The 24,279-nt window shown below is 46.8% G+C and overlaps 1 protein-coding gene across 6 annotated transcripts in view; it reads left to right on the top strand.

The window, feature by feature from the left end:
- The window catches only part of GFRA1 (GDNF family receptor alpha 1), a 198,356-nt gene that overhangs the window by 156,678 nt on the left and 17,399 nt on the right, over positions 1–24,279 (top strand). For all 6 annotated transcript variants that reach the window (XM_019660118.1, XM_019660117.1, XM_019660114.1 and 3 more), the window contains 3 exons: positions 9,374–9,483; positions 12,226–12,360; positions 16,230–16,411. In XM_019660118.1, coding sequence (XP_019515663.1) covers positions 9,374–9,483; positions 12,226–12,360; positions 16,230–16,411 — 427 coding nt within the window. The remainder of the gene's footprint in view (positions 1–9,373; positions 9,484–12,225; positions 12,361–16,229; positions 16,412–24,279) is intronic.

Here is a 24,279-nt window from a genome sequence, read left to right as displayed (position 1 = left end):
AAAAAAAAACAAAAACAAAAACAAAAAACAGCAAAGGCTGGTCCAGCCTTTCTCATATCTCATCACTCTGACTTCCTCACCTGCCTTCCTCTTTCACTTTTAAGGACCCTTGTGATGACATTGGGCCCACCAGGACAATCCAGGATCACCTCTCTACCTCATGGTCCACAGCCTTCATCACATCTGCACAGGCCCTTTTGCCCTGTCAGGTGACATAGTCTCAGGTTCCAGGGCTCAGAGTGTAGACATCTTCGTTGTTTTGCCTACGATGGGAGCATTTCTTCTGAGCTTCTGTCTTGATTTTAATTTTGGTGTATCATGAATTGTGGACCTAGTTATTCCCCTCTCTTCCTGGTGTTTGGCAGAAAGCACAGAGCCACACACTTAGCCTTTATCGAGCCAGGGGTATGTGTACGCTTTGTACCAGCTGCATCCCTACCTCTCTCTTATCTTCATAAGACCCCTGATTTCTTCAGTGATTTTTACTTTTATTCTGTTGCCTTGAAGCTACATTGGAATGCATCTGTAAATTCTTTCTGAAGCAAGAGAGGGCATAAATAATTAAAGGCAGCGATAGGTGGGTGACCTTTGCGGCCCAGGGTTCCTGAGCAGGTGACTTGGAGCTTCTTAGGTTCCAGGATGAACGTGAGGCAGCTTCTGTAATTCACTCCTGGAGATGGAGGGGGCCTGCAGAATTCTACGGGAAGTCAATTCAAACCATGTTGGTCTGGTATTCTGAGCTCTGGTTCTTCTGGCCAAAGATGGGCTGGACATCTAGATTTCTCCTGGTGGCCCCAAGTCACAAACTGGATTTGTAAAGCTTCCCAGCAGAAATATGAGACTTACTGGAGAAGATTTCCTCTTGAAGCGTTTTAGCATATTTGTCATCGGCTATTATCAGAAAGCTATTGTATATCTGAGAGCTTGATGATAGTTTCAGCATCCAGAAAACCGCTCATTTCTTTTCTCCCTCAATTTCTTCCCATAAAAATGAATACTGCCAAAGCTAGGCTTTCTGCACTAATGGACATGTTGAAGCATGAATAGCACAAAACAACTTGATTGACTTGGCCACACCGCATAGGGCTGTTTGCAATGTGTCTCTGCTCCCATTATGACTTACAGTCTGCTTATACCAGGACCATCAGGGTATGCGTTAGAAAGACTGGCTGGGGGGGGCGTGGAGAGGAGGTCCTGGTTGAAGGGCAGCTCTAAGGCATCCAATCAAAGGCTTCCCAGAGCCCTTTCTAAGTTGGAATAAATTCCTTTGTCAACTACCATAACTTGCTTTTCAGATTTGCCACATAGAGATGAGCTGTGAGCCTCTCTGCAGATGTTGATTGATGGTTGTCAGTATTGAGGCAAGGTGGCTTCATGAGGGGTGCTGAGATTGATCAGATGCTGACCTGGACTTCCCTCAGGGAGCTGCTGCAGTTTGATGTGATCAGAAAGGCTAAGGCATATAGTGGTACTATCACATCTCTGCCCTGCAGCCTGCTTTCACCGAACCCTCACCTTGGAGAGACACCCTGAGCAGGATGCATGGAGGACAAGAATGCGTGCTCCATCTGTGTTCCCTGAGGCTTTCTCACAGCCCTGTGGGTCAAGCTCAGAGACAGTCACTGCAGCCTCCACTGACCCATGTGCTGGGCCAGGAGCTGCCAAGCAGCCAGACGAGCAACCATGGTCAGGGGTCCTCAGAGTGAGTGCGGGGGAAGGGGTGTTGGAAGGGTTGTAGGCTCCCAAGTCTCAGAATGAAGCTGAGTAGGGATTTGGTGGAAACAGGCATCAATCTCTACTGGGCCACAAGGCCCTTCTGGACCCAGGAAACAAAGGCATTAGTCACGTCTTGAAGGCATCTTGGACCTCATAGTGCTCTTTCCCAGCCACCTGGGGCCATGGACTGGCTAAGTCACCAAGAAGTGTGTCAATTGTCTGAGGCTTGAATTATCCCTCCAGGAGTGGGACTCCGTGTTAAGGGGCTGAGAAACACAAGATGGGCAGAGCTTAGGGAACCTGTGCCTGGGACACATGACCTGCCCCGGGGCCTTTGCTCCAGAGTGGACATGCTCACTCCCAGACAGGGGAGGACCCAAGCTTTCTGACGGGCGTCCTGAGCCTCCAGGGTGTGCTCTGGGGCAAATGCTGGTCCTTTGCTCCAGGAAGCCAGTGTGCACGGCCCAAAGTGGGGACGAGCAAGGCCAGAAAACATTCCTGCAAAATGTATTTAATATAGGCTCTGATTTGCTCAAGGATGCTTTCCAGATGTGCTCTCCAGTAGACTGCCAGAGAAGGGCTAAGGTAATTTTCTAAAAACAGAAAGAGAAAAATCTGTTTTGTGTCACTGTACCAGAAAATTACCATTCCAGTGCTCTTGCTTTTGTCGCCCCAGGTCTAATATTAGCAGCATGTTTTTCAAATTATTTTTATTCTACATAAGAGATTAGCAGTATTAACAAACTTACTGATATTTAGTCATTTTGAACATATGTCTTTTCCCCCTAAGCCCCTGAGAAAAAGAGTGGCTTTTTTTTTTTTTTTTAGATTTTTATTGGGGAATTGGGGTAGGGAACAGCATTGGGGAATTGGGGAAGGGGAACAGACAAGTTGCTGTCCTTTTGTTCTTCAGTCTAGCTGTGGAGGACGTCGCTTCACTGGCCCATGATGGTATTATCATTGCGCTCTTCCCGGCTGAGGCAGATCGGTCGCCGGCCATTGGACACCGCTCACGGCAGCTCATGGCAGCTCATTGTTGGCTGCCGGCCACTCAACGGTAGCTTATGGCAGCCCACTGCAGCCTACGCTGTCGCCAGCAACTCATGGCAGCCCAGCTCCAGGTCGAGCTATTGTTCACCATCCTAGCTGTCAAGGGCAGTTTCACTGGCCCTCATGTGGGATCTGAACTGGGGCCCTGCTGCTCAGAGCTGGCGTCCAAGCCAGCTCTTAACCAATGTGCTACTTGGCCGGCCCAAAAGTGGCTTTTCTTGAAATGCCTGTCTATTATGGGGTGATGTGACTGAGAGGTTTTAAGTCATGCCACAGGATCCCTGGCTTCAGACTTACCAAATTTGTTTTGGTCAAAGTTGCTGCCTTCAGTTACATGGATGTAGCCTGTTCAAAGTGTGCAATACAAGAGGCAGCGGAAGATAGACGAAGCGGATGTGTCTCGGTGTTCTGTGTGCTGTGTGTTTTTGCCACATTGGCCTAACATTGGAATGGACTGGGAACTGGGGAGAAAAGGTGAAGGGATGGGAAGTAAAAAATAGATTTGGCAACGTGTATTCTGGGCTCTGGGTGAGAAACTTGATATAATTGTCATTTTGGTCTCACAGGCACCATTTAAAGTGACTTTAGACAGCATTGGCCCCATTGTCCAGGTGACGAAGCTGAGAGTTGCAGAAATGAGATAACTTGCAAAGCTGAGAGAGCATAAAAGGCAGGGCTGGGATCAGACACAGGTGCGTGTCACTCCCAGGCCCTGCATTCTTTGCTTCCTAACTGATCCCTTGAGAAAGTGTTCAGAAACTACACGGCTTAAATTGAAAACCATGACTTGAAAGGCCTCACGTTCACCTTGGGTTCCAAGGAAAACATTAGTGATTTTTCACACAAGCAGATTAATTAACCACATGATCCCATTCCCCAGGTTCTGGGCTTCTCCTGGGCAGTCCCGTCTCGCAGTCTTGCCTGGGCGCTGGTGCGGTCCTAGAGACCCATAGTGAAGGGAAGCCCGATTCATTGATAGACTCACCTCCCTCTTATGCAGAGTTCCGTCGGCAGCGTCTGGCCCCTCCTGTGGTCCTGCATTGCACTCAGAGAGCTCGCGGAGGCTAAGTCAGTGGAACATCAGAAAAAGGGCTCTGAAGACAAGCTGGTCAAATGGTGGCAGAGGGAGAGCAGTTGTACACTTGATGACTTCAATAAAATTCCAGAAAAATTAAAGTCCAACAAACACCCTCTGCACTTTCCTCTTCCAGGGCTGTCATGGGCACTCGGCACTTCCTCTTCCAAGGAGAGCCTTCTGCCACCACCCCCCATGTCAACTCTGGGCAGGACCTTAGTCTCTTGGGCCCTGAGCTTGTCTGTGAGATGAGGGGAACTTCCAGAGAAATCTTAGTTTCTATACTCAAAGGAAACCAAGTACCTTGACACTAAAATCATGTGTAATGGCAGAATCCAGTCGTGGGTAAGAGTAATAATGCTTTGAAAATAAGTGTGGTGTTTTTTGGTTGTTTTTTTCCCCAAGTAGCTTCGAGTGTCCCAAGGACTGTATTTCTGAAGTGAGAGGGAAATCCAAGAGCTTAAGTAATTAAGCAACATATTTAAGGAATTCTAGCTAATTAGTGTCAAAGCCTGGATCTCGTTCAAGATCTCACAATTCGTAGTCCAGGGCTCCATTCCACCAACACCCGGCTTGTGTCCAAGTATGGGTTTGTCCTCGAAAAACATTTAAATGATTAGGATAATCTGGGATGAGTTAAACTGGGCATTTCTAGCATGATTTTTACCTGTTTGCCATAACACTATTTTCCTAAAAGCATTGCAAAAAAAGTAGGTAAATGATTTTTCTCCACTATCAAAAGACCATCTGCTGTTTGAGAAGGCTCTCCTAGATGTTATCATCATAATAATTTTTCTATTTCCAGTTAGCAGCATGCTTCCTTTAATATGATCTTTTCTGCATAAACCACCGTTTTCTCTTCAGCAGATTTCCTAAGGCCAACTTGGCATTTGTCGGCATTTTCCTCCTGTTTAATGGTGGGAAATTTTCCCTTTCGGAGGGAGATACGTTTTTCCATTAGTGCCTAGTCATTTCATTTTCATTTTCTCAGAAAAACAATCGTGTTCATCACTTCTGTCGTCATGGAGATTTCATGTCTCCAGAAGAAATCCAATTGTGGATTTTCTTTGTTAATCCCACACTGGATGTTAACGCTTCCTTGTTTGGGTCACTGCAGCCCAGGCAGGGAGGCCATTCAAACAGGTGACAGGCTGATTCTTAAACCAGGTGAGCAGGGGGTGTATGCAGAAGGGTCTATCCTGGGATGCTGGAGCTGTGGGGACAGCAGGTGCTCAGGCCGTGCTTGGTGACTGGATAGATGAAGGCCTGGGGCTCTAACAACCTACTGGACACTTGGCTCCACACGGTGCCATACACTCTGCACAGCCTCACCCCACCTCACTACCTTCCTTGCAGACCCATCCTCCCTGTTTTCCCCCTCATAACACCACGGTGCGCTGAGTCGTCGGCGCCTGGATTCTGCTCCTTCCCTGCTGGAGTCTTGACTTCTGTTCTAGTGATGCATACATACCTTTCAGGGTTTCCTCCTTCCTTCCTCCCCTTCCAGCCCTCACTTCCTCCTTCTGGTTCACCGCTGGCTGCAGTCTCCTGAGTAACCCTTTCTCCGATCTTTGGCCAGTTCCCTGCTCTCCCCATTGCTGCTGGAACAAGTGAGGGCACAGGGTAGGTTTTAAAGTAAATCTTTGCCAAACAACTGACAAACCCAAGAGTCTTCCTCACATGCAAATCTGAGCATGGTATTTCTCTGTTTAAAATCCTTCAGTGGCTCCCGTTGCTTTTAGCATAAAACCCAGACTCATGGGTCATTCAAAGCTCTTTGCATCCCTGCCAGCGCCACCTCCTATCACTCACCCTTTGCATCCTGTGGCCCTGCCAACCCCAGCGAATCAGTAACTATTTTCTGGGTGATACATGTGTTAAGTGTGGTGGTTGAAAATGACCTCTGGCTCTGGGGTCAGATGGAATGTGGTCACATTCCAGCTCGACCAGAGAGGTCTGCCACCTGGAGGGAGATGTCACCTCTCTTTGCCTCAGTTTCTTGATCTGTAAAAAGGGGCTCATAGTATCACCTACTAAGGTGGTTGTGAGAATTAAACGTGTGCATACATGACAAGCGCTTAGATCAGTGTCTGACAGGTACAGACACTGCATTATTGTTACCCTGGGGTTATTGTGAGTGTGGTTACTTTACATCTGCTGCCTCTTTCTGCCTGAAATACCCTCTCCCTCCACCTTTACCTGACAGATCCTACACATCCTCCAAATTTCAGTCCCAATATCACAGCCTCTCTGCAACCAGCTTCTGTAGCTGTGTAGTGTTAAAAGCTTAATTTGTGGGATCAGAATGTGTGGTTTTAAATCCTGCTACTACTCCTCACTATTTGACACGAGTCTAAATTTGGTAGGCTGTGGTTCCCTCGTCTGTAAAATTAGGATAATAAAATAATGGTTGCTATCGTGTTAGAGTTGTCAGGAAAAAATATAAAGCATGTAAAAACATATGTAGCATATACTAAATACTTCAGTCATTTTAGGTAGTATTTTGATTAGCAGCCTTTCTTACCTTTTATCAAGACTTAGGTGCTGTGTTATTATAATCTTTCTACTTGTTTCTCTCAGCTTCTAGACGGTGAGTTGTTTGTGTTCAGGGACAAGAACTTATTCATCATTAGATCACAAGCACTTGACACTTCATTAACTCAATGGAATGGACTAAAATTCAGCTGCTTTGTCAATACCTGTAACCTATAGCACACATTGCTTTAAGAGATTTCAGAGGACTGTGTTGATAAGAGAAGAAGATGTTAGAAAGGAAGCATCTTAGGGGGAGGCCCGTTTCCTTTCCTTGGAAGGTACTAAGGGCTGGAGGTTAATAGGTGCTACCTACACCATTTTATTTGGGCCAAAGGTGACTGGGTATGGGAGAGGACACCGGTCCAGGAAGTACTGGAACTGACCCTCAAGACATGATGGATGCTATATCAGTGGGACTGACCACATCAAACTGATTCTTAAACAGGGCTGTGCTGATAAATATTTAACAACGAGTTCTCCAAGAGCAACACAAAGCCCTGATTTGTAGTGTTTGCTGATTACCGTGCCATAAATACTCCCACCAGGGCCGCTTTCAAGCTGCCACTGTGATGTTCACCAACTCACAAAACTCCTGCAAATGTACCAGTCAGCCTGTAATGAGCTGGCTGCAGCACACCACAGTATAAACTACTTCTTCCTGCAGTATTTTCTCTCTGTAAAATGTGAATCCTGCAATGTGACCATCCTGTTGTCTCTGCATATAAATGTCACGAGGAGCTGGGTCAAGTGTGACAGAACCCTGGAAATGCTAGTGCTTTTAGCAGTGGGGCCTGTGCTTGCTGTTATTTTGAGACCCTCTTTCCCTCCACTGATGGTGCTTGTCCGAGGGCCAGGATCTGTGCCGGCGAGCTCTCTAAAGCCAGCCTGTCCAAGGTTCCGTTCAGAGCAGTATTATCTAGTTTTATTCTCCCAATCAGGGTTATGCTCTCTGCAGCAGACTGACTCAATTAGCCTTTCATTCCAGAGTCCAATTGTGAGTCAATTCTGAGGTTGTTAAGCAAAATGAGTCTGGTGGCAGTAGCCTCGCTCTAAAGGACGGTAAACCACATCACGGGCTGTTCCATTCATAGTCTCCTCGAGAGACCACAAGAAACGGAAGACACGTGGACAGAGCAGCCTTTCTTCCATATCTGGGGATGGGCAGGAGTGCAGGGCTGCCGGAGTAGGGAGCTGATCGGGCTGTATCCGGATCTGGAGCCTCAGCTGCCTGAACCGCAGTTGGCGTTTGCAAAGTTAGAAGCCCAGTCCCACTAGATCATTAACTTTCATGACCGGGAAGATACTTCTGAAATTAACACTTAATCCAAGCTGGATGCCGTTGGAGCCGGTTGGGTAATCCTGAGCCACCTTTAGGGATTTCCTCTGAAAAATAAATCCTTTAACCAGGCTACAGAAAATGGCCAGGTTTTATGCGCTTCAGTGTGTTCAATTAGAGCCAGAAAACGCCAGCAAGGCGAGGCTCAGACCGTGGGAGAGAGCCAGGCGTGTGCGCGCACACGTGTACGCCCGAGCCTCCTGTGGAGGATTTTGCCAAGCCACTTAGCTTCAGCACATGGCCCTGCCTGGGAAACCACATACAGGGCCTGTCTGAGGAGTGTCAGGTGCTGTGCAAAGAAAATAAAGCAGAGCTCCAGCACCTGCCCCGGGGACTCGCAGTGATGGAAGCAGGCACATGACAGACGGAGCACACAGATCAGCACAGATAGGGAGGCTCAGACACACCTTGTTTACAAGGGTTCAGGGAGAGACCAGTCTCACGCGGCGTTTGCAGTAGGCTGTGACCTTGATCTCATCAGGCCTTTTAATCCCCTTCTAGTTAAAGATGTGGGGAAGGGACACATATGTGCTCCCTTTGTGCCGTTTACAAACCCTTGTGATCACCCACCCTACCTTGCTCTGTCTGCTTGTTTATGTCATAAAATATGCTAAGTAGATACAGTTGATTGGGTGGAAAGAAGTAAAAACAGCACTGGGTATGTTGGTTGTCAACTTGGGGGAGCAAAAAAGAAGAAAGCTGAGACAACCCTTCATTGTCTTCCTTAACTGCCAGATCGTTTAAATTCTCTGGCAGCCCATTGTGTCCTTCGCATAGAAGCAGAGCTGTTGTCTGCTGAGATGACCTCAGAGGTGGCCCAGCTCTCAATCAGGATTCCTCCAACAATATCCTCTTCAGATTGAAAAAGAGCCAGTTGGTCCCAAAGAGGCCTCTTCCTCCTCAGAGCAGCATGTCTGCAGCCTGTGTCCATGGCTGGTTCTCTGTAACTTCACCACCTTCCAGGGTTTCCAGGTGCTGGGCCCTGCGGAGTTCCCAAACTGCAGACGGGTGCTGCATTTTGATCAGTGAACCCTCCAGGTACCACCTCCAACTGCAGGCCCGCCGCACCCAGTCAAAGACAGTGAAACTGTGGCCAAGGTGAATGTCACCTTGTCCCTCTTGCCTTTCCCTTCAATTGCAGACAGGCAAACTCCGCCCCACTGTCACTTGTCTGCAATAAATCACTGCCCCCTAGGCTGGTGGATGAGAGGTGAGCTATAAAACAGATACACATATTTTTTAAGCCAGTAGGAATTACGGGAGCAGATGGGCTGTAGGATCCCATTTTGATGCCAGGAACACGTCTCGGTATAAAGTAAATATTTTCCCAGCGTGGATCTCCCGTGAGTGTGCAGAGGAGCAGATTTCCTAAAGATGCAAATAAGTCTAGTCAGAAATAAATATTGAATGGAAACTTCAAAGCACCTTGATTTCTCCCGTTATAGTCTCTGAAGACCTTTCTGCAAATAAGCAGGCACACGTGGGTGAGGACAGGGGCGGGTGGGGGATGCTAAGAGACAATACTAACATTTTAAGAGTTCACGTTTACTACATTTTGGGGTTGGAGAAAGGCATATCAACAAAGAATTAAAGAAGAGTTACGTCTGTCTAGAGGCTCAGGATATTTTAAAGCGCCCTATTCCCTTTTCTTCCTATTGCAGATCTCGCCTTGCTGACTTTTTTACCAACTGCCAGCCAGAGTCCAGGTCTGTCAGCAGCTGCCTGAAGGAGAACTATGCGGACTGCCTCCTGGCCTACTCAGGGCTTATTGGTAAGATCAAGGAGAAGAGGAAAGGCGGGCTTACACATACAGATGCTTTCGGTGGGAGCCTGCCACTGCCTGTCAATGGAACAATCTCCCAGCAATGCTCTGTGCTGGGGTTTTGATGTTAGGCCTTTAGGGCTCACCTGTGAGACAAGAAAAAAAAAAAAGAGGATAGTGGACGTGTAAAGGCGGGAAGCAGGAGTGATTGAAAAGCAGGAAGATGGCAGGGTAAAGACCTGTGAAGCCCCTCAGTTGGAGAACGGACCATGCAGAACAAAAGTACGGGGGGCGGGAGAGGAAGCCTGCTTGTGGAAGAGGAGAGCAAGTCAAACCAAGTCAATTGAATTAGGAAAAAGGGAACGTGGAAGGAAGTCTTAGTCCTTCTGGGGAACTCAAAGAGGCTGTTTCCCAGAAATGGCCCTTTGGAGAGAAAACCCCTAACTGCTGGGGTCCTTCTCGCCATTCATGTTCTTGGTAATTCAGCTCCTGGTGTGCAGGGGCTGATTTCGTTGTTTTTGGGGTTTTTTTCCCCCCCCTGAGAACAGACATAGCAGAAACAGTACTTCCTGCCTTTCAGGACCTGAGGCGTTAGTAGAGCCAGGTTCTCAGCCTTCAGGAGAACAGTGCAATTAAACAAGGCACCGTGAGTTGGAAGAGAACCAGAAAGGAGGCACATCTGTGCCTGTGGATAAGCAGGGCAAGCGGGAGGAAAGGATGGTGCCCCAGGTACCAGGGACTGCGGAAGCCTTGGTGACAGAGCGCCGTCAGGAACCAATGCGTAGTGAAGGCTGTGGAGGGGTGAGGGGAGTCACCCTTGTCAGAAGCGTGATGTCCCAGCCAGGGTGTGTGTTCCTGCCAGGATCACATAGGTCACCAGGCAGGAAGAACTTCCCACCAAGAGGGACAGCACAGACTAAATTCTTTGTCACCAGAGTGTCTTCAGGAAGAGTTGTTGGGAAAATCAACAATGGCACTTAACAACAGGGATATTACAGGTGTCTACATCCCAGCTTTTTCGGAAGGGGTCCCTGTGCTCTGTTGCGTAATGCCTTTCACCGATTACGGACCATTTTTATGGCTATGTCCAATGAGTGTAGCTTCCTTAAGTCAGTATTCCAAATTGACATTCACGTTCTCCTTTTCTTAAACAAGTTAGCCTCTAGTAGGGATTACTTGTCAACTAGGAATCACAGGTTTAAGAAATAACAGAAGTAATTAAGGCATGCTCATTGTAAAAAAAGAAAAACACAAAAAAACAAAAATAAGCACAGAGACGCCCAAAGGAGAGAGTATTAAGGATCTACAAGTCCACTCCCAGATGTAATTACTGTGAACACCTTAGTCCCTGTCCCCCAGGCATACATGCTCATTAAATCCTCCATGAGTGGCCAAGACTCAGCGCTGCCAGGTATTTCTGGCTTGGCAAACTGTTACATGCCTGAGGATGATGAAATCCTCATCATTTAAGCCTTAAATTTTATTCCCTTAAATTTTAAGGGAATAACCTGCCAAGGCAGTGAACTCTACAGACCAAAATGTACTTGTCTGTTGGGTCCGGAACTCGCCCTCCACACTGGTCATTGGGTTCCAACTTCTTTCAGGACGAAGCTTGTTCCTACCTCTTCCATATGTCAGGGGCCCACTCTGGTGACGGGCCTGCTCAGTAGATACACTTTAACCTCTTTGTTCAGTGTTTGGGGTACCTGTTCCTTTCTTACCCAAAATTAGGTAGGTGCTCCCTCTTCATTGTGGGTCGAAGTTCTCATCCCAAGGTATAATGGCATATCATTTAGTTCAAGCCAGTAAGGAATGTAGGGCAAAGAAGATATGCCCTTGACCTAGAAGAGCTTACAAATAAATTTTTTTTTCTGCTTGCGAACCAACTATACCCTGTGGATCACTGACCACCTATTACTTCTTACTTTCACAAATATATATAAAAACAGAAGGCTTCTTGGCATGAGTAGGCAGTGCCTGGTGTGAGCCACCCAGGAGAAGACATTTGGGTTGTATTAAGTAATAAATGCATTGTTTATTTGTGCCAGTACACAGCTCATCTGCGAAACCGTGAATACAAGAAGATGTAGGCAAGAGAGACCACCCAGTATTTTTTTGGGGGACTTTTTGAGGACTATTGAGATGATGCTCTAGGCGCCATCAGCTTAGAGAATTTCCACTGTTCGTTTCCAATTCCTTCACAAAGGGGAAGACTTCATTTAAGTCAGTTGAGAGCCGGGTGAGCTATGGCCTCATGATATACCTTCAGGACGTGGGGTAACCCGTAAGGATAGCTTCGAAGCTTCTGTGTGTTTCTCTGAAGAAGCATTTTGCCTCTGAGGAGAGGGGATTCAAAGTCCTGCAAGGATTTTTAAGGCATGGAAAACCAGTTCTGTTGATGAAGATTAATGACATTTTCAGGGAAATGCAAGGGACTTGGCAACTCGTGCATTCAGTTAATTGTCCCCTACTCCATGACACCCATGCCATTTGTGCAGGGGAAAAAAAAATACCCTAAGTGCAGCTCAAGGAGTTGTGTTTTAATTTTTTTAAGTAAATGTGTAAACTATTTTATGTGTGCAAGATAAATTGCCAAGCAAATGCACTGCTTAACGTAATTTCCCACTCAGCAAACACAAGCTTTGTAATTATCCATGGTGCATCCACCATAGGAGGAACTTTTTTTTTTCAGGCTGTAGAAAAGTTGCTATCATCACACGAGAATAAAACACCCTGATTTTACTCTTCTAGGTACCGTCATGACCCCCAACTACATAGACTCCAGTAGCCTCAGCGTGGCCCCGTGGTGCGACTGCAGCAACAGTGGGAATGACCTGGAAGAGTGCCACAAGTTTTTGAATTTCTTCAAGGACAATACGTGTCTCAGTGAGTTTCTTTAAAACATAAGAAACCAACACGTAAACACGTATTTCTCTCTGAGCTCAAGCTCTACCTCTGTGTTTCTTGTATCTGCCTCTCACCCCCCAACACACACACACACACACACACACACACACACACACACACACACACTCCTTCATCCTTTGTTTCCTGATCACTGATGGCGAATCCAGTGCCTTTTGGCTACACGGCATAAAGCAGCATGGAAAAGAGCAAGGGATGAACTGTGTGCTGCCAAGACCAAGAATCCAAAAGCCTGAGCGAGCAAGAGATTCAAATAGCCGAGGGCACATTATGTGGGAAAGAACACTTCTACCCACAGATCAAATTTTGATCTTGGCAGCCAGCGCAAAGCCTGTTCCAATGGTTCTGAAAACCTGGGCACAATATACGATGTGAGACACTCAGGCAAATTAGATGGGGGTAGGCCTCCAAGGGCTGTCTGAGAAAAATTAGAATGTGAACGTCAATAGCCCCCTGGATGTTCTGGGCTGGCTCAGAGGAGAAGCACTTCTTGAGTGGGAAAAGCTGGCGGTGCAGCCAGCAGCCTGAGGATGAATGGTTATCTCTGGAGAGGGAGCTGAGCACTGGGGGTCCGGGTGGGGGGGCCCCCTGCTTAGAAATAGCATCGGTTATTATTGCAGTATCCTTCAGGCAGTTGGAAAGCATGTTTCCCAAAGGGAGAGGGATGGAGGAAACGTATGGGCGTGAACGGCAGCATTCATCACACGATCTTCAGAAGCACTGTGCCAGGCCTCCCTTCTGTCCACCGAGATGCACGCCCTCAAGGCGATGACCCAGCTGAGATGCTTGAGCACCTCACTCACATTTTGTGGCCGCCACCATGCATTTATCAGGTGCCTTCAACTCATTCTATAGGGAGTGTAATTTATACATTACTCCTTTGCTGTACACTGCACAAGAATCCTAGGAGAATCGTCATTGCACAGTAGATAAAGCGCTGGTCTTCACATAGACTATCCATGCCAAAGATTGGCTCTGAAGGCTTTTGCAGTCCCCTGTCTCCTGAGGGTGTTTTGTCATGCCCGATAGTGAAGGGCCGGTTGAACAAGAACAGATGCCTGAACGTCAGGGACCAGGTGGGACTTCCTGGTGGCAGGTGTGGACCAAGTTTCTGGGAATCAAGGTTCAGCCAGCCCTCTGAGAGCCCTGTCCTCCAATGACAATTTCTCCATGAGGCACTGCTTTGACGGTGGCTGATTTCTAAAGAATTAGCCAATAATTTATCATGTGCACATGTTACTTCTAAAACCTCCTCATTGTTTCCTTTGTTGAAAAGACAAATCTAAGTGATTTGTTCACTGTGTGCTTGAGCCATGTGGCTGCAACTGAATCATTAAAACTAAAACAAGCTTTTGGATTCTTAAGTGAATTTCAAACCCACAAAACGAGTCTCAAGTATGGAGACATTTGCCAAGATATTGGACATCCTATGCAATTATACCTTGGGCCGATTGTTTGGTCTTGACTTAAAAAAAAAGAAAAAGAAAAGAAAAGAAAATGTATGTCCTCCTTTTCACATCTCGCATGCTCCTTGGACAGAATACAAGATTTAATGAAGATAAAGCAATGACAATAGAGGTCAGAGTGAGAAAAGATTATACTTGTGCTGGCTGGAAAACCACTCCCTCACAGAGAAAATAAAGTTGTCCCTGTTTAATAATATTTTGGTGAAGGGGAGAAGAGTCTGGTATCTTACTGCTAATGACTTTTCAATAGAAATAAATGCATTCGGTTTTCAACAGGGACCAAAGCCAGCCAGAATTTTGTATAGTCGCTCTACTTATACTTTGAGTAGAAGGGGCACAGCATACCAAAGACGCAGGGTTGTAAAGGCAGTCTCTTGCAAAAGGCCCTAGAGTAGAAGGAGCTGGAACTTGTACATTCCGACCCAAATGCAATAACCCAGTTCTACTCTCTTCAAATTAACCAAACCTCCCCGACTACCAACTACCCCTATCACGAACAAGACTCCAACCTATTGTGTACTTCTGGCTACTGGGGAGAAGGAAACCGTTATTTTTGCACCAAAGTGCATGAAGATGTGAGAGGAAGAGAGCACAATGAGCTGAAGGTGGAGGTGACTGTTAGTGTCACTCAGGCCTTTCTTCAGATGCCACCTTCCCCCCGCTAGGCCACTTCATCTAAACTGAAGCTCCCCATTCGCACCCAGTGCTCCCTGAACCCTGCCCCTGCTTCCTTTTTCTCCAAACATTTCTCACCACCTAATGGACTGTATATTTTACTTATTTGCCTCCGCAACCAGAATGTAACCTCCACGAGGGCAGGGACTTCTGTCTTCCATTGCTGTCACTGCTATTCATTGCTGCACCCCCAGCACAAAGCAGTGCCTGGCACTTAGTAGATGTTTGATTGACATTTGAATGAATGAAGGAGCAAATGAACAAAACAAACCACCCAAGTGCCAAAGCCAGCTCCCTGGGAAGCACAGGTAGTTTTAATGTAAGGCAAAGGGTCTCTGGAATCTGTTGGGTTGTTGGGAAAGTCATAATGCGATTTTGCATTGAAAAACAGAGAAAAAATACGTCATGACTTTCCCGATGACCCAATAGATTTCTTAGCAAGAAAAAGGAAGGTTTTGTTGTTCTTTTGTTGTTGTTCTGGGTCCTTCAAGGAAACCAGTCCCCCATATACTCGTAGCTCTTTCTGTACATTGCATCCCACCGGTTAAGCCATGTAACATGGCTGGGAGCATAAAAAAGCATTTATATTAACTTGAAGCTGTTTCTTACAGCCTAAAAAAATGTAAAGTTGTAGAAAACAAGCTTCCAATTTTCTGAACTTAAAGGATAACAATTTTAGAACAAAATGTCACTTCTAAGAGGAACATTAGGCTTAAATTATTCTGCCTTGTAAATCGAAAAATGCCAGCTAGGAGTCATATATTAACTATTTGTACATTCAGGTCCCAAATGGAGGCGTTTGATTTCTTAGACAATGAATATGAAATATAAAGAAAACAAAAAACCCTAAATCCAGGCCAAATCCCTGAAGACTGATTAAAAACTGGTTTTTATTCATTTGGGGGAGGGGGACAACGCACAACCAATTTACTCTTGCCATAAAAACAACCTAATCCCATGAAATTGTAATAGCTTTTAAAATTTTACATTGTAAACTTTTTCATTTAGGCAGGGCTGCTCCTACCTAATTATGTAGATTTTGTTTGGAAGACTGGGAACCGAAAGGGAAAAAATAATCTTACTTACATTTTTGCTATATTGTTGGTGAGGGTCGGGGTAGATTTTTCTTTTCAAGAAACGGGTTGCATTCGTACTGTCTCATCATAGGTGCCCTGTGGCAGTGAATCACACTTTATTTGCTGTTTGATTTCACTGTCTGCCAAATTAGTGGGAACGCCACTGAGTCACCTCAGCCTCCTAATTAGGAATGTTGTACTTTCAACAAAAAGAGGCACTAATGAGATTGCTTTTAGTATGTAATTTTGACAGAGCACAAAGATTTTCTTGGAAGATGGGACAGTGTTTGTGACCCTAAGTAACAGGTCCAAGGCTGGATTTCCAAGGGCTCGATGTGTGTGCGTCTCAAGGCAAGAACCAGGCACGTACATAGGGACATCATAAATACATGTTGCACGTGGAGCAGAGCTAAGCATCCAGCTCAGTGTTTAATGAATTGTTTTTGAACTTCTGACCCAAAGGCTGGCTCTCAACAGCCAGGTGGATGGGTTTTGTTCAGAGACGTCCGGTGCTGTCATCAGAATTTCTAGTGTGCCTCTCTGGCTTGCTGTAGCTTGTCTGGTACATTTGCTGCTTGACTTTGAAATTGGATTTCCTCCTGTTTTATTGCAGAAAATGCAATTCAGGCTTTTGGCAATGGCTCCGATGTGACTGTGTGGCAGCCAGCCCTCCCAGCTCAGACCACCACTGCCACCACCACGACAGCCTTCCGGGTCAAGAACAAACCCCTGGGGCCAGCAGGCTCTGAGAATGAGATCCCCACTCATGTGTTACCACCTTGTGCAAATTTACAGGTAAGAGCCGGGGCTGAACTTCCTGGTGGAGCGCATGTCTGGAGGAACGTAGACTCATTTTCTGAGATGCATTTAGGAGAGATCATGAATGATGCTCAGGTTTGAATCTTAAAAGGACATTTTAACCATGATAAATGGAGATTGGCAAGTGCCACAGAGGGGCGAGACTGCCATTTACTAGGGGTGTGGCTTTGGTCAAGGCCCCTGTATATATCTGCCCTTGGTGTCTTCACCTATAATATGGGGGATGGGCTGGGCAGGTGCTTGTTTGTGGGGTGGTTGAGCTGGATTGGCTGTTTATTTATTCTGCTGATTCTGTGTTCTCTACAAAGCAGCAGCATATCAAAAAGAAAGGAGCTCTTGGGATTGTCCCCATCTCTGTCACTTAAACTGAATGTGGAGTATTTAACGTGTATCTGAAGGGAAACCAGAGACAGCATTACTAGTGAAGTGTTAGCTCAAATGTAGCGTCCTGTACGGGTTCGTTCTTTAGGAAGCAAAAGAAAATGCTTTTCTGTAGTAAGAGGAGCGGTGAGGAGCTGCCCAGCAAAATGCTCTCATGTGAACAGAGTCCAGTGTGAACGGCCACAGGTTTTTTGGGGGTTAGCTCAGCTCTCCAAGGGTGGAATTACAACGTATTCACAGTGGTTTTTTTTTTACTTTAGTCAAAGTAGAGTGCTTATTCTGCCTTTTTATTGATTTTTTTTTCATAGTAATGAGTATTCAGCTGGTTGGCAGGACATTACATATTTATATGCTCACAAAGTATTTTCACACACTTTACCTCTTTGGATGTTATTCTCCTGATGGCTGCGGGAGAGATGCTATTATTATAGTCCTGTCAGCCTTGTTCTTTCGTTTGACGACATCGGGGCTCAGCAAGGTAACGCTTTTGCTTGAGCCTGCAGAGCTGCTGAGCCACGGAAGCGGCAACGGGGACCCGGAGGCCTCATGTTCTTTTCATGGTTCTCCCTGTAGTGGGCGGGTAGTGGTGACCACGTGGTGACTTGTGCCTCCTGCCGTGCTGAGCACCGTGCTGTCACACTTGTCACACTTCACACGGGAGTACATCCTTCATTCTCCCCGCTTGCTCCCTGCTGCAGATCAGTCTTCCCAGAGTGCTCACCAGGGCCTTCTTTTGACAAGCGCCATCTTGACCCATGCCCACTTTGCTCCTTTAGAAAGTATTGGCGCCGTCTTTCTACTTTTGATTTGCTTGATATCTTCTCACTCCAGTATCGCCCCTCTTCTCCTTGGACATCCTCTATGCTATTCATCTGAGCTTTGGTCTCTGTCCTCTTGGCTTCCTGGGTTTCCGCTCCCCGATACACACCCTCAGCCATAGAGCCCGAGGTCAAGCACATGTTCTGCATCGTCGTTTAAAGCATTTCTTGAGCACTTTCTATCTCCAAAGCACTGTGCAGAAAATGCCAGAGCCCAGAGGAAACTATGGCACCTACCTGCTCCAGCCTGCCTCAGAACCCTGAGGTTCGGGGAGGGGAAGTGACTTGCACAAGTCCCACGGCCAGTTAAAGGTGGGTCTGGAGCCAGACATAGCACCACAGAGACAGCCTGTTTTCAGCTCTGGCCAGTTCTTAGCATTCTGCTTCCTCCCAGGCCTGTTTTCTATTCTTGTTGGGTCTACTCACATTCCAGCATCCTTAAAGACAAGTGGCCAGATGAGGGATAGGACCCTGCTGTCCTGAGCTGATAATAGTGGGCCAGAGGCAAGCTTTGGTGGCAGCAAAACCAGGTTCTTTTCTGAATGCATCTAAGTGCATAGAGCATGACTGCAGAGACAGCATGCAGCCTGTTTATTAAGCTCCTTCTGTGTTTGGGAAACTTTGTGAAGATGGGCATTCCAAAAAAAAAAAATCTCTCCTCCCTGAACTTACAAATAGTAGGCAAGATGCAGCTTGTCAACATTCTTAGAAGATCAGACTAAGTTAATAGATGACATCTCTGGAGAATAGAATCACTGGAAGTATTCTCACAGCCCCCATCACCCCCAGCCCCACCTGCCAGATCACAGCGCCTGGCTCCTGCTTTCCATGGTGCTGTGCGTGGCTTAGACACACAATAGTTTGCCTCTGACACAGACCTGCACAACCACCCTTCCCTGCAAGGAGGACTTTGTACTGCCCAAGGGTTGCCCTGGCAACCTCAGAGGACACATGAGCGTGATTTCAAAGAAACAGCACCTGTTCCCTCCCTGTATTGGTGATCGGAATTCTGTCTCCTAAATAGACGGGCACAGGAAAATTAAAGCATGGTGTTTATCTCAGGACTGCCATTTAACTTCTCGGCAGAGGGCACATGGAGGTGTGGGACACCCGAGGGATGAGGTGACAGCCACACCTGTGTTCCTTGTGATGCTCACACTAGAGTCCACATGTTTCAGAGCTAAACAGCATGTCCCTTGCAGGGAGCCCTTCAGGGTCCACGAAACCTTCCTCCTAAGGTGACTCGGGCTTGAGCCAGTTTTTGCACGTGTGAGGCATGGGGTGAGGGCGTGGGGGTGTAGCCACGCCTGTGTTCAGACCCAGGCTGCTGTCCTCAGCAGCGTTGCCGACTCTCCAAACCTCAGCTTCCTCGTCTATGAGACCAGAGGCTGGCCCAGCTGCTATTGTTGAGAGGATTCAATGTGGCGATGCTTCAGTGCTTGGGGCAGAGTGAACACTCCAGAATGTCACATGCAATGCCTGATCCCACATCAGTTGGCCCGGTGGTCCCTTTACAACAGTAAACAGATGGTGGTGGTGTGCCTTGCTTTGGGTGGTGTGTTATGCTTGGGAAAATTGGTGGGAGTTAGCCCTAAAAGGTGTACAGTGTATTTTTTCTTTTAAACACTTCGCCTGCTTTTTGTCCTTCAGCCCATGAGTCAGGTATGGCAGACATCCTTCCCTTTTACAAATGAGGCAACGGAGGCAGGGAAAGGCTGACAACTTAACTGAGGTCACACAGCCACTCGCTGGCAGGACTGCGATTTCTGACTCCAAGGCCAGTGTACTGTTTGCCTAGTTCCATGACCTTGGACAGCCTGGGCCCTTTCTTTAAATTAGGAACGGACAGCGAGGAGGAAGCGAAAAATAGAAAAAGGAGGTCATGCAGTATTTGTCTTTCTGTGTCTGGCTTATTTCACTTTGCATAAAGTCCTCCAGATTCATGTGGAATCGAGAAAAGTCAAGGTCTGAGAAGCAGAGGAGAATGGTGGTCACAGGAGGTTGCCGGGTGGGGCAGATGGGAGATGTTGGGCAAAGGATACCAAGTTTCCGATGTGCAGGATGAGTAAGATCTGGAGTTCTAAAGTATAGCGTGGTGGCTGTAGTTAACAATACAGTATTGGATACTTGAAATTTGCTAAGAGAGTAGATCTTAATTGTTCTCACAAACCCCCAACATGGTAACTATGTGACATGATGGATATTATCTTAGTTAGCTTGAGTGAGGTAAACCTTTCACAATGTATACATATATCAAAACGTCACATTGTACGCCTTCAGTATATACAATTTTAATTTGCCAATTATAACTCAATAAAGCTGTGGGGAAAAGAATAGGAGGAAGGAAGAAGCTAGTTTTGAGAGAGCCGTGTGCCCCAGTTCTTCCTGGATACCGTGATGTGAATCATGGGACCACACGGAGCTCATACTGAGGGCTGGATTTCTTCATGCCGCAGTCCCAGGAGAATAGGGTATAGGGAAAGGACTGAAAGTTGGCCAGGAAAACTTTTTGCAGTTTGATGATCTCTTTAGGATGACTTATATTAAGAATAGTTGAATGAATCACTGGAGGCCAGAGGGTCGAGGGGTGAGCAAGTGATGAGAGACAGGCCTCTCAGCCCAAGAGAACGTGGCTCCCAGCACCGATTCAGGATGCCTGTTTTGGCGTAGGGCCCCCAGGAGACTCGTTCTCCCCATCTGTCCTGCCTGGCTGTCTCCAGATAAATTGCCATTGGCCAAGGGGTCCTGGAAATATTGGGTTGTCGGAAAAGTCATGACGCATTTTTGCGATGAAAAACATAGAAAAAATACGTCCTGACTTTTCCGACAACCCAATATCTTGGCATGGCGTTCGTCCCAGCCGTGTGTGTCATTCCTCAGAACAGAGCTGACTTAAACCAGCTTGGGATCCATGGATAACAGATTTGGAGAAAGTCAACTATCTTTGGCAGCTCTAAAGTTCACTTCCCTCGAGAAGCACCCTCTTGTAATATTTTAAAATATACAATAATGTGAGAGAGAACTCTCGGGGACTGGAGTTTCTGTCTTAACATTTGAGATAGATTTCCCCCTTGGATGGGAAGCAATAAGAATAAACATTTTCAAAAGTCAGCTTCCAAGTGTAATTATCAACACACCAAACACAGCTCTGTTTGGAGCCATGGTGGCTTTGGGTATGGTATGTACAGGACTCATTCGCAGTTCCTATGAAAGGCTCAGCTGTAAAAAAAAGGAAAGTTGATTGATTAGTATAAAATGTCACAGAACTGTCCAAGGGCTGGCTCCCTGAGGTGATAAAATACCAGGCTTTGGGGAACCTGCCAAGTCCCCATGTCAGGATTAATTGGCAGTCATATCAGTAACAAGTGTGACACAGCAGCGCTACTGCTGGCGTGTCTCTTTGACTTGTGCAAAATGGTCCCATGAACAACAAAGAAATATTAAAAATTCTACCAATTATTTCATCACCAGTGCACTTGAGTGGTTGGAAGCTGGACATTGAAACCAAATGGATTGTGCTTGTCACTTATTTAAAGTCAGTATCTTTAGGAAGTGTAAGTATTGGAAAAATCTCTATTTGGCATCCCTGTATCCCTCTTAACTCTGGTGGCATAAAGGGAAGCCTCTCAAAGTGGCATTTGTAGGCCCCCGATTTCCATGGCCAAGCAGGGTTAGAGAGCCGGGGGAACCAGGCTTGCAACTAGGGCTCAGGACCCCTGGGAAAGTGTCACTGCCTCTGCCCCTTCCCCCTAAAGCAGCGGTTCTCAACCTTCCTAATGCCACGACCCCTTAATACACTTCCTCATGTTGTGGTGACCCCCAACCATAAAATTATTTTTGTTGCTACTCTATAACTGTAATTTTGCTACTGTTATGAATCATTATTTAAAATACCTTTTGGCTTTCGATGGTCTTAGGCGACCCCTGTGAAAGGGTCGTTCGATCCCCAAAGGGGTCGTGACCCACAGGTTGAGAACTGCTGCCCTAAAGAGATGCGATGGGTGGTTGAGAGGAGAAGGTCTGATAGATCGGGGGCACACCCTCAGCGCCAGGGCTGGCAGGATGGCTGGGGGATAGTTACAGGTGGGAGCTCTAGTGAACAGTACAGGTCATATTCAAACTCAGGTGGTTTTTGTTGTTTTGTTTTGTTTTGTTTTGTTTTTGGTGAGCCAAATGGAACATATCTGTGGCTGAGACATGGAGGGCCAGCAGTTGTAGTTTCAAGTTCAAGTCGCCCTCCCCCTCCATCCTAATGGGTCTTTCAAGAGTAGCATTCTACAAAGCCAGCAGCTTTCTCAGTCAGAAAAGATGTGACCTGGGTCCAAAGGGATGGCCTTTGCAAGAGTGCTTACCGCTAGAATCAGCCATACAGAGGCCAGCTGTCCCCTCCCCACTGGAGGATCACGCCATCCTCTTTGGTGGTGAGACCATGCCAGCCCTACCTACATGGGGACACTGCTGGCCCTCATGGGCCATGGAGGGGGGCACCTTTCCTGGAGTAGAGAACCTGCAGCATCCACTGGATTTCAGTTTAGGTGCACACTTCCACGGCCTCCCGGGAAAGCCTCAATATAGACATTCCCTTCTCTCCACAGTGTAAGAGTTGAAGCTTATCGAAATGAGCTGGGCACTTGGAGGACGCAGCACAACATTCACGGATTCGTAGAAGGTGCAGGAAGGGCAGACGGGATTTGCCCATCTCTAACACCTGCCCGTAACCCATTTAAGTTCTACATTTGAGAGTATTTGAATATTGAATTCGAATATTAAAATACTGCACTAGAATATTGAAAACGATCTCTGTCTGAAACAAGTCTTTCCATCTTGGAAGAACCGCATATCCTACCCCTCCACTGCCCCCAGTGCCCCAGGAGACCTAAACCAAGTCCATTTGTACCAGATAGGGGCCAGACCAGACCAGCAGTGATCGTGAAACTCTTCTCAGGGCCAAACCCCAGAAGCCTGGATGTGGCAGGAAGGTGATTATCCAAACTTGCTAAATACCCAGGACTCCACTGGCTGTGACCAAGTGAAAATTTTAAGTGTTGAGTTTTAAAAGGAAAGCTGCCAATGGGTGTTCTGTAAATCATTTGTGCCAGCAGACTGACCCCATTATGTCAGCTAATCCTGGAAATACAGGAGGTAAATTTAAATCTTCTAGCATGAAGCACTTAATCAATATTCTAAATGTTTTTCTTGCAATTTATGCCAGCAGAGCAATGGGGTGCTTTGGCGTCCCGTTAATCTTCCAGCGGAGAAGAGGTGGCTGAGAGCAAGGCCAGGGTGGTGGGAGTTTGCACAGGATGGCTGGTGGGAGGGCAGGGAGCTGGAAGAGGGAGGAGAAAAGGTGCTTATTTCCAAACGAGGCCCCTGGCATGGGGACACTCACCCTCTGTACTCACTCCGCCCCTTCCAGCTACCCTGCGGGCACCTCCTCAGCGCTTTCCTTTTCACCTGCGGTTGGCTGGCAGCCTAGGAGTTTCTTTGCCTGGAAGAGCATGAGCTTGGGTGGTCGATGGACCTGAGTGACAGTCCCAGCTCACTTCCTATTGCTGTGGGACCTGGGGCATGTTTCTTACCCTCTCTAAATGTGTACTGTGAAACGTCACCCACCTCTCAGGTTTGTTGTGACAATACAAGAAGCGGACCCTGTGTGCAAAGGGCCCAGCAGGACTGGCCCACCCTCTGCACCTGGAAGGTGGCCAATCACTCTTATCGTGATTGAATAGATGTCTTAGAGCTGTAACTGTGGACACTGGGGCCATAACGGAAGGGCTGTTCCCAGGGGCTGGGGTCCACGGAGGGGAAAAGGTAGAGCGCCTTAGATTTGGCTTCCTTGGTTTGTAAGAAGTGTTTGAATCAAGTGATACCCTGCTGGTTCTAAGATGTGGTCCTTGTAGAACATCCCAAGGGAGGTGGGGAGGGGGAGGATGGTCTTTGGACACCAGGCCAAGAAGGAAGGGAAACCAAAAGGCAATAAAGGACCAGGTCTGAGGGGTTAGAACCGCCCCACACTCCATCCCTCTGTGCCCAGAAGGAGTCTCCTGGGAGCTACATGCTGATAATCAACTTCTTGGAGCCCTGACAGCAGTCAGATCTTGGTCCAGCCTGGGTACAGTCAGAGTGGGACTGTCTGCCAGGGGCTGTTGCCACGTCTCTTTAACCAGTGCTGACATTGGGAAGAGGTGACACAATTGTAGACAAAGGTGGTGTTGGAGAACTAGCCTGCCTCTTAGTCTCAAAGGCCAGGATTTTGCAGTCTTTCCCAAATCTGCATTCTACCAGTATCATGACATGCTTAATAATATTTGTCCTTAAACTCCTTTACGAGATACACTGCTAATGGCGTTTGTGAAACATGTGAATCAATGCGCCAGCTCTCACTATGTATATGAAAATCACTATGTAAATGTTACATTTAAAACAATAAAAAAACATTTGTATGCCACCTAAATAATGTCATATACACCAGTGGTCCCCAACCTCCACTTTGGGAAGCTTTATAAACAATCTAATCATATGACAGATCCCAGAACTATTTGCTTTGATATCTCACATCACCTCTGCTTTTTATGGTCTGGTATTAATAAAGAAAATGTGCATATAGCATGTCCCAGGAGTCAAGTATTGGACTTTAAGCCATAT

The sequence above is a fragment of the Hipposideros armiger genome, unplaced genomic scaffold (assembly GCF_001890085.2).
Source record: "Hipposideros armiger isolate ML-2016 unplaced genomic scaffold, ASM189008v1 scaffold_311, whole genome shotgun sequence".
NCBI lineage: Eukaryota > Metazoa > Chordata > Mammalia > Chiroptera > Hipposideridae > Hipposideros > Hipposideros armiger.
Note: the sequence above shows the minus strand (reverse complement) of the source record. Positions and strands in the feature narration are given on the sequence as shown.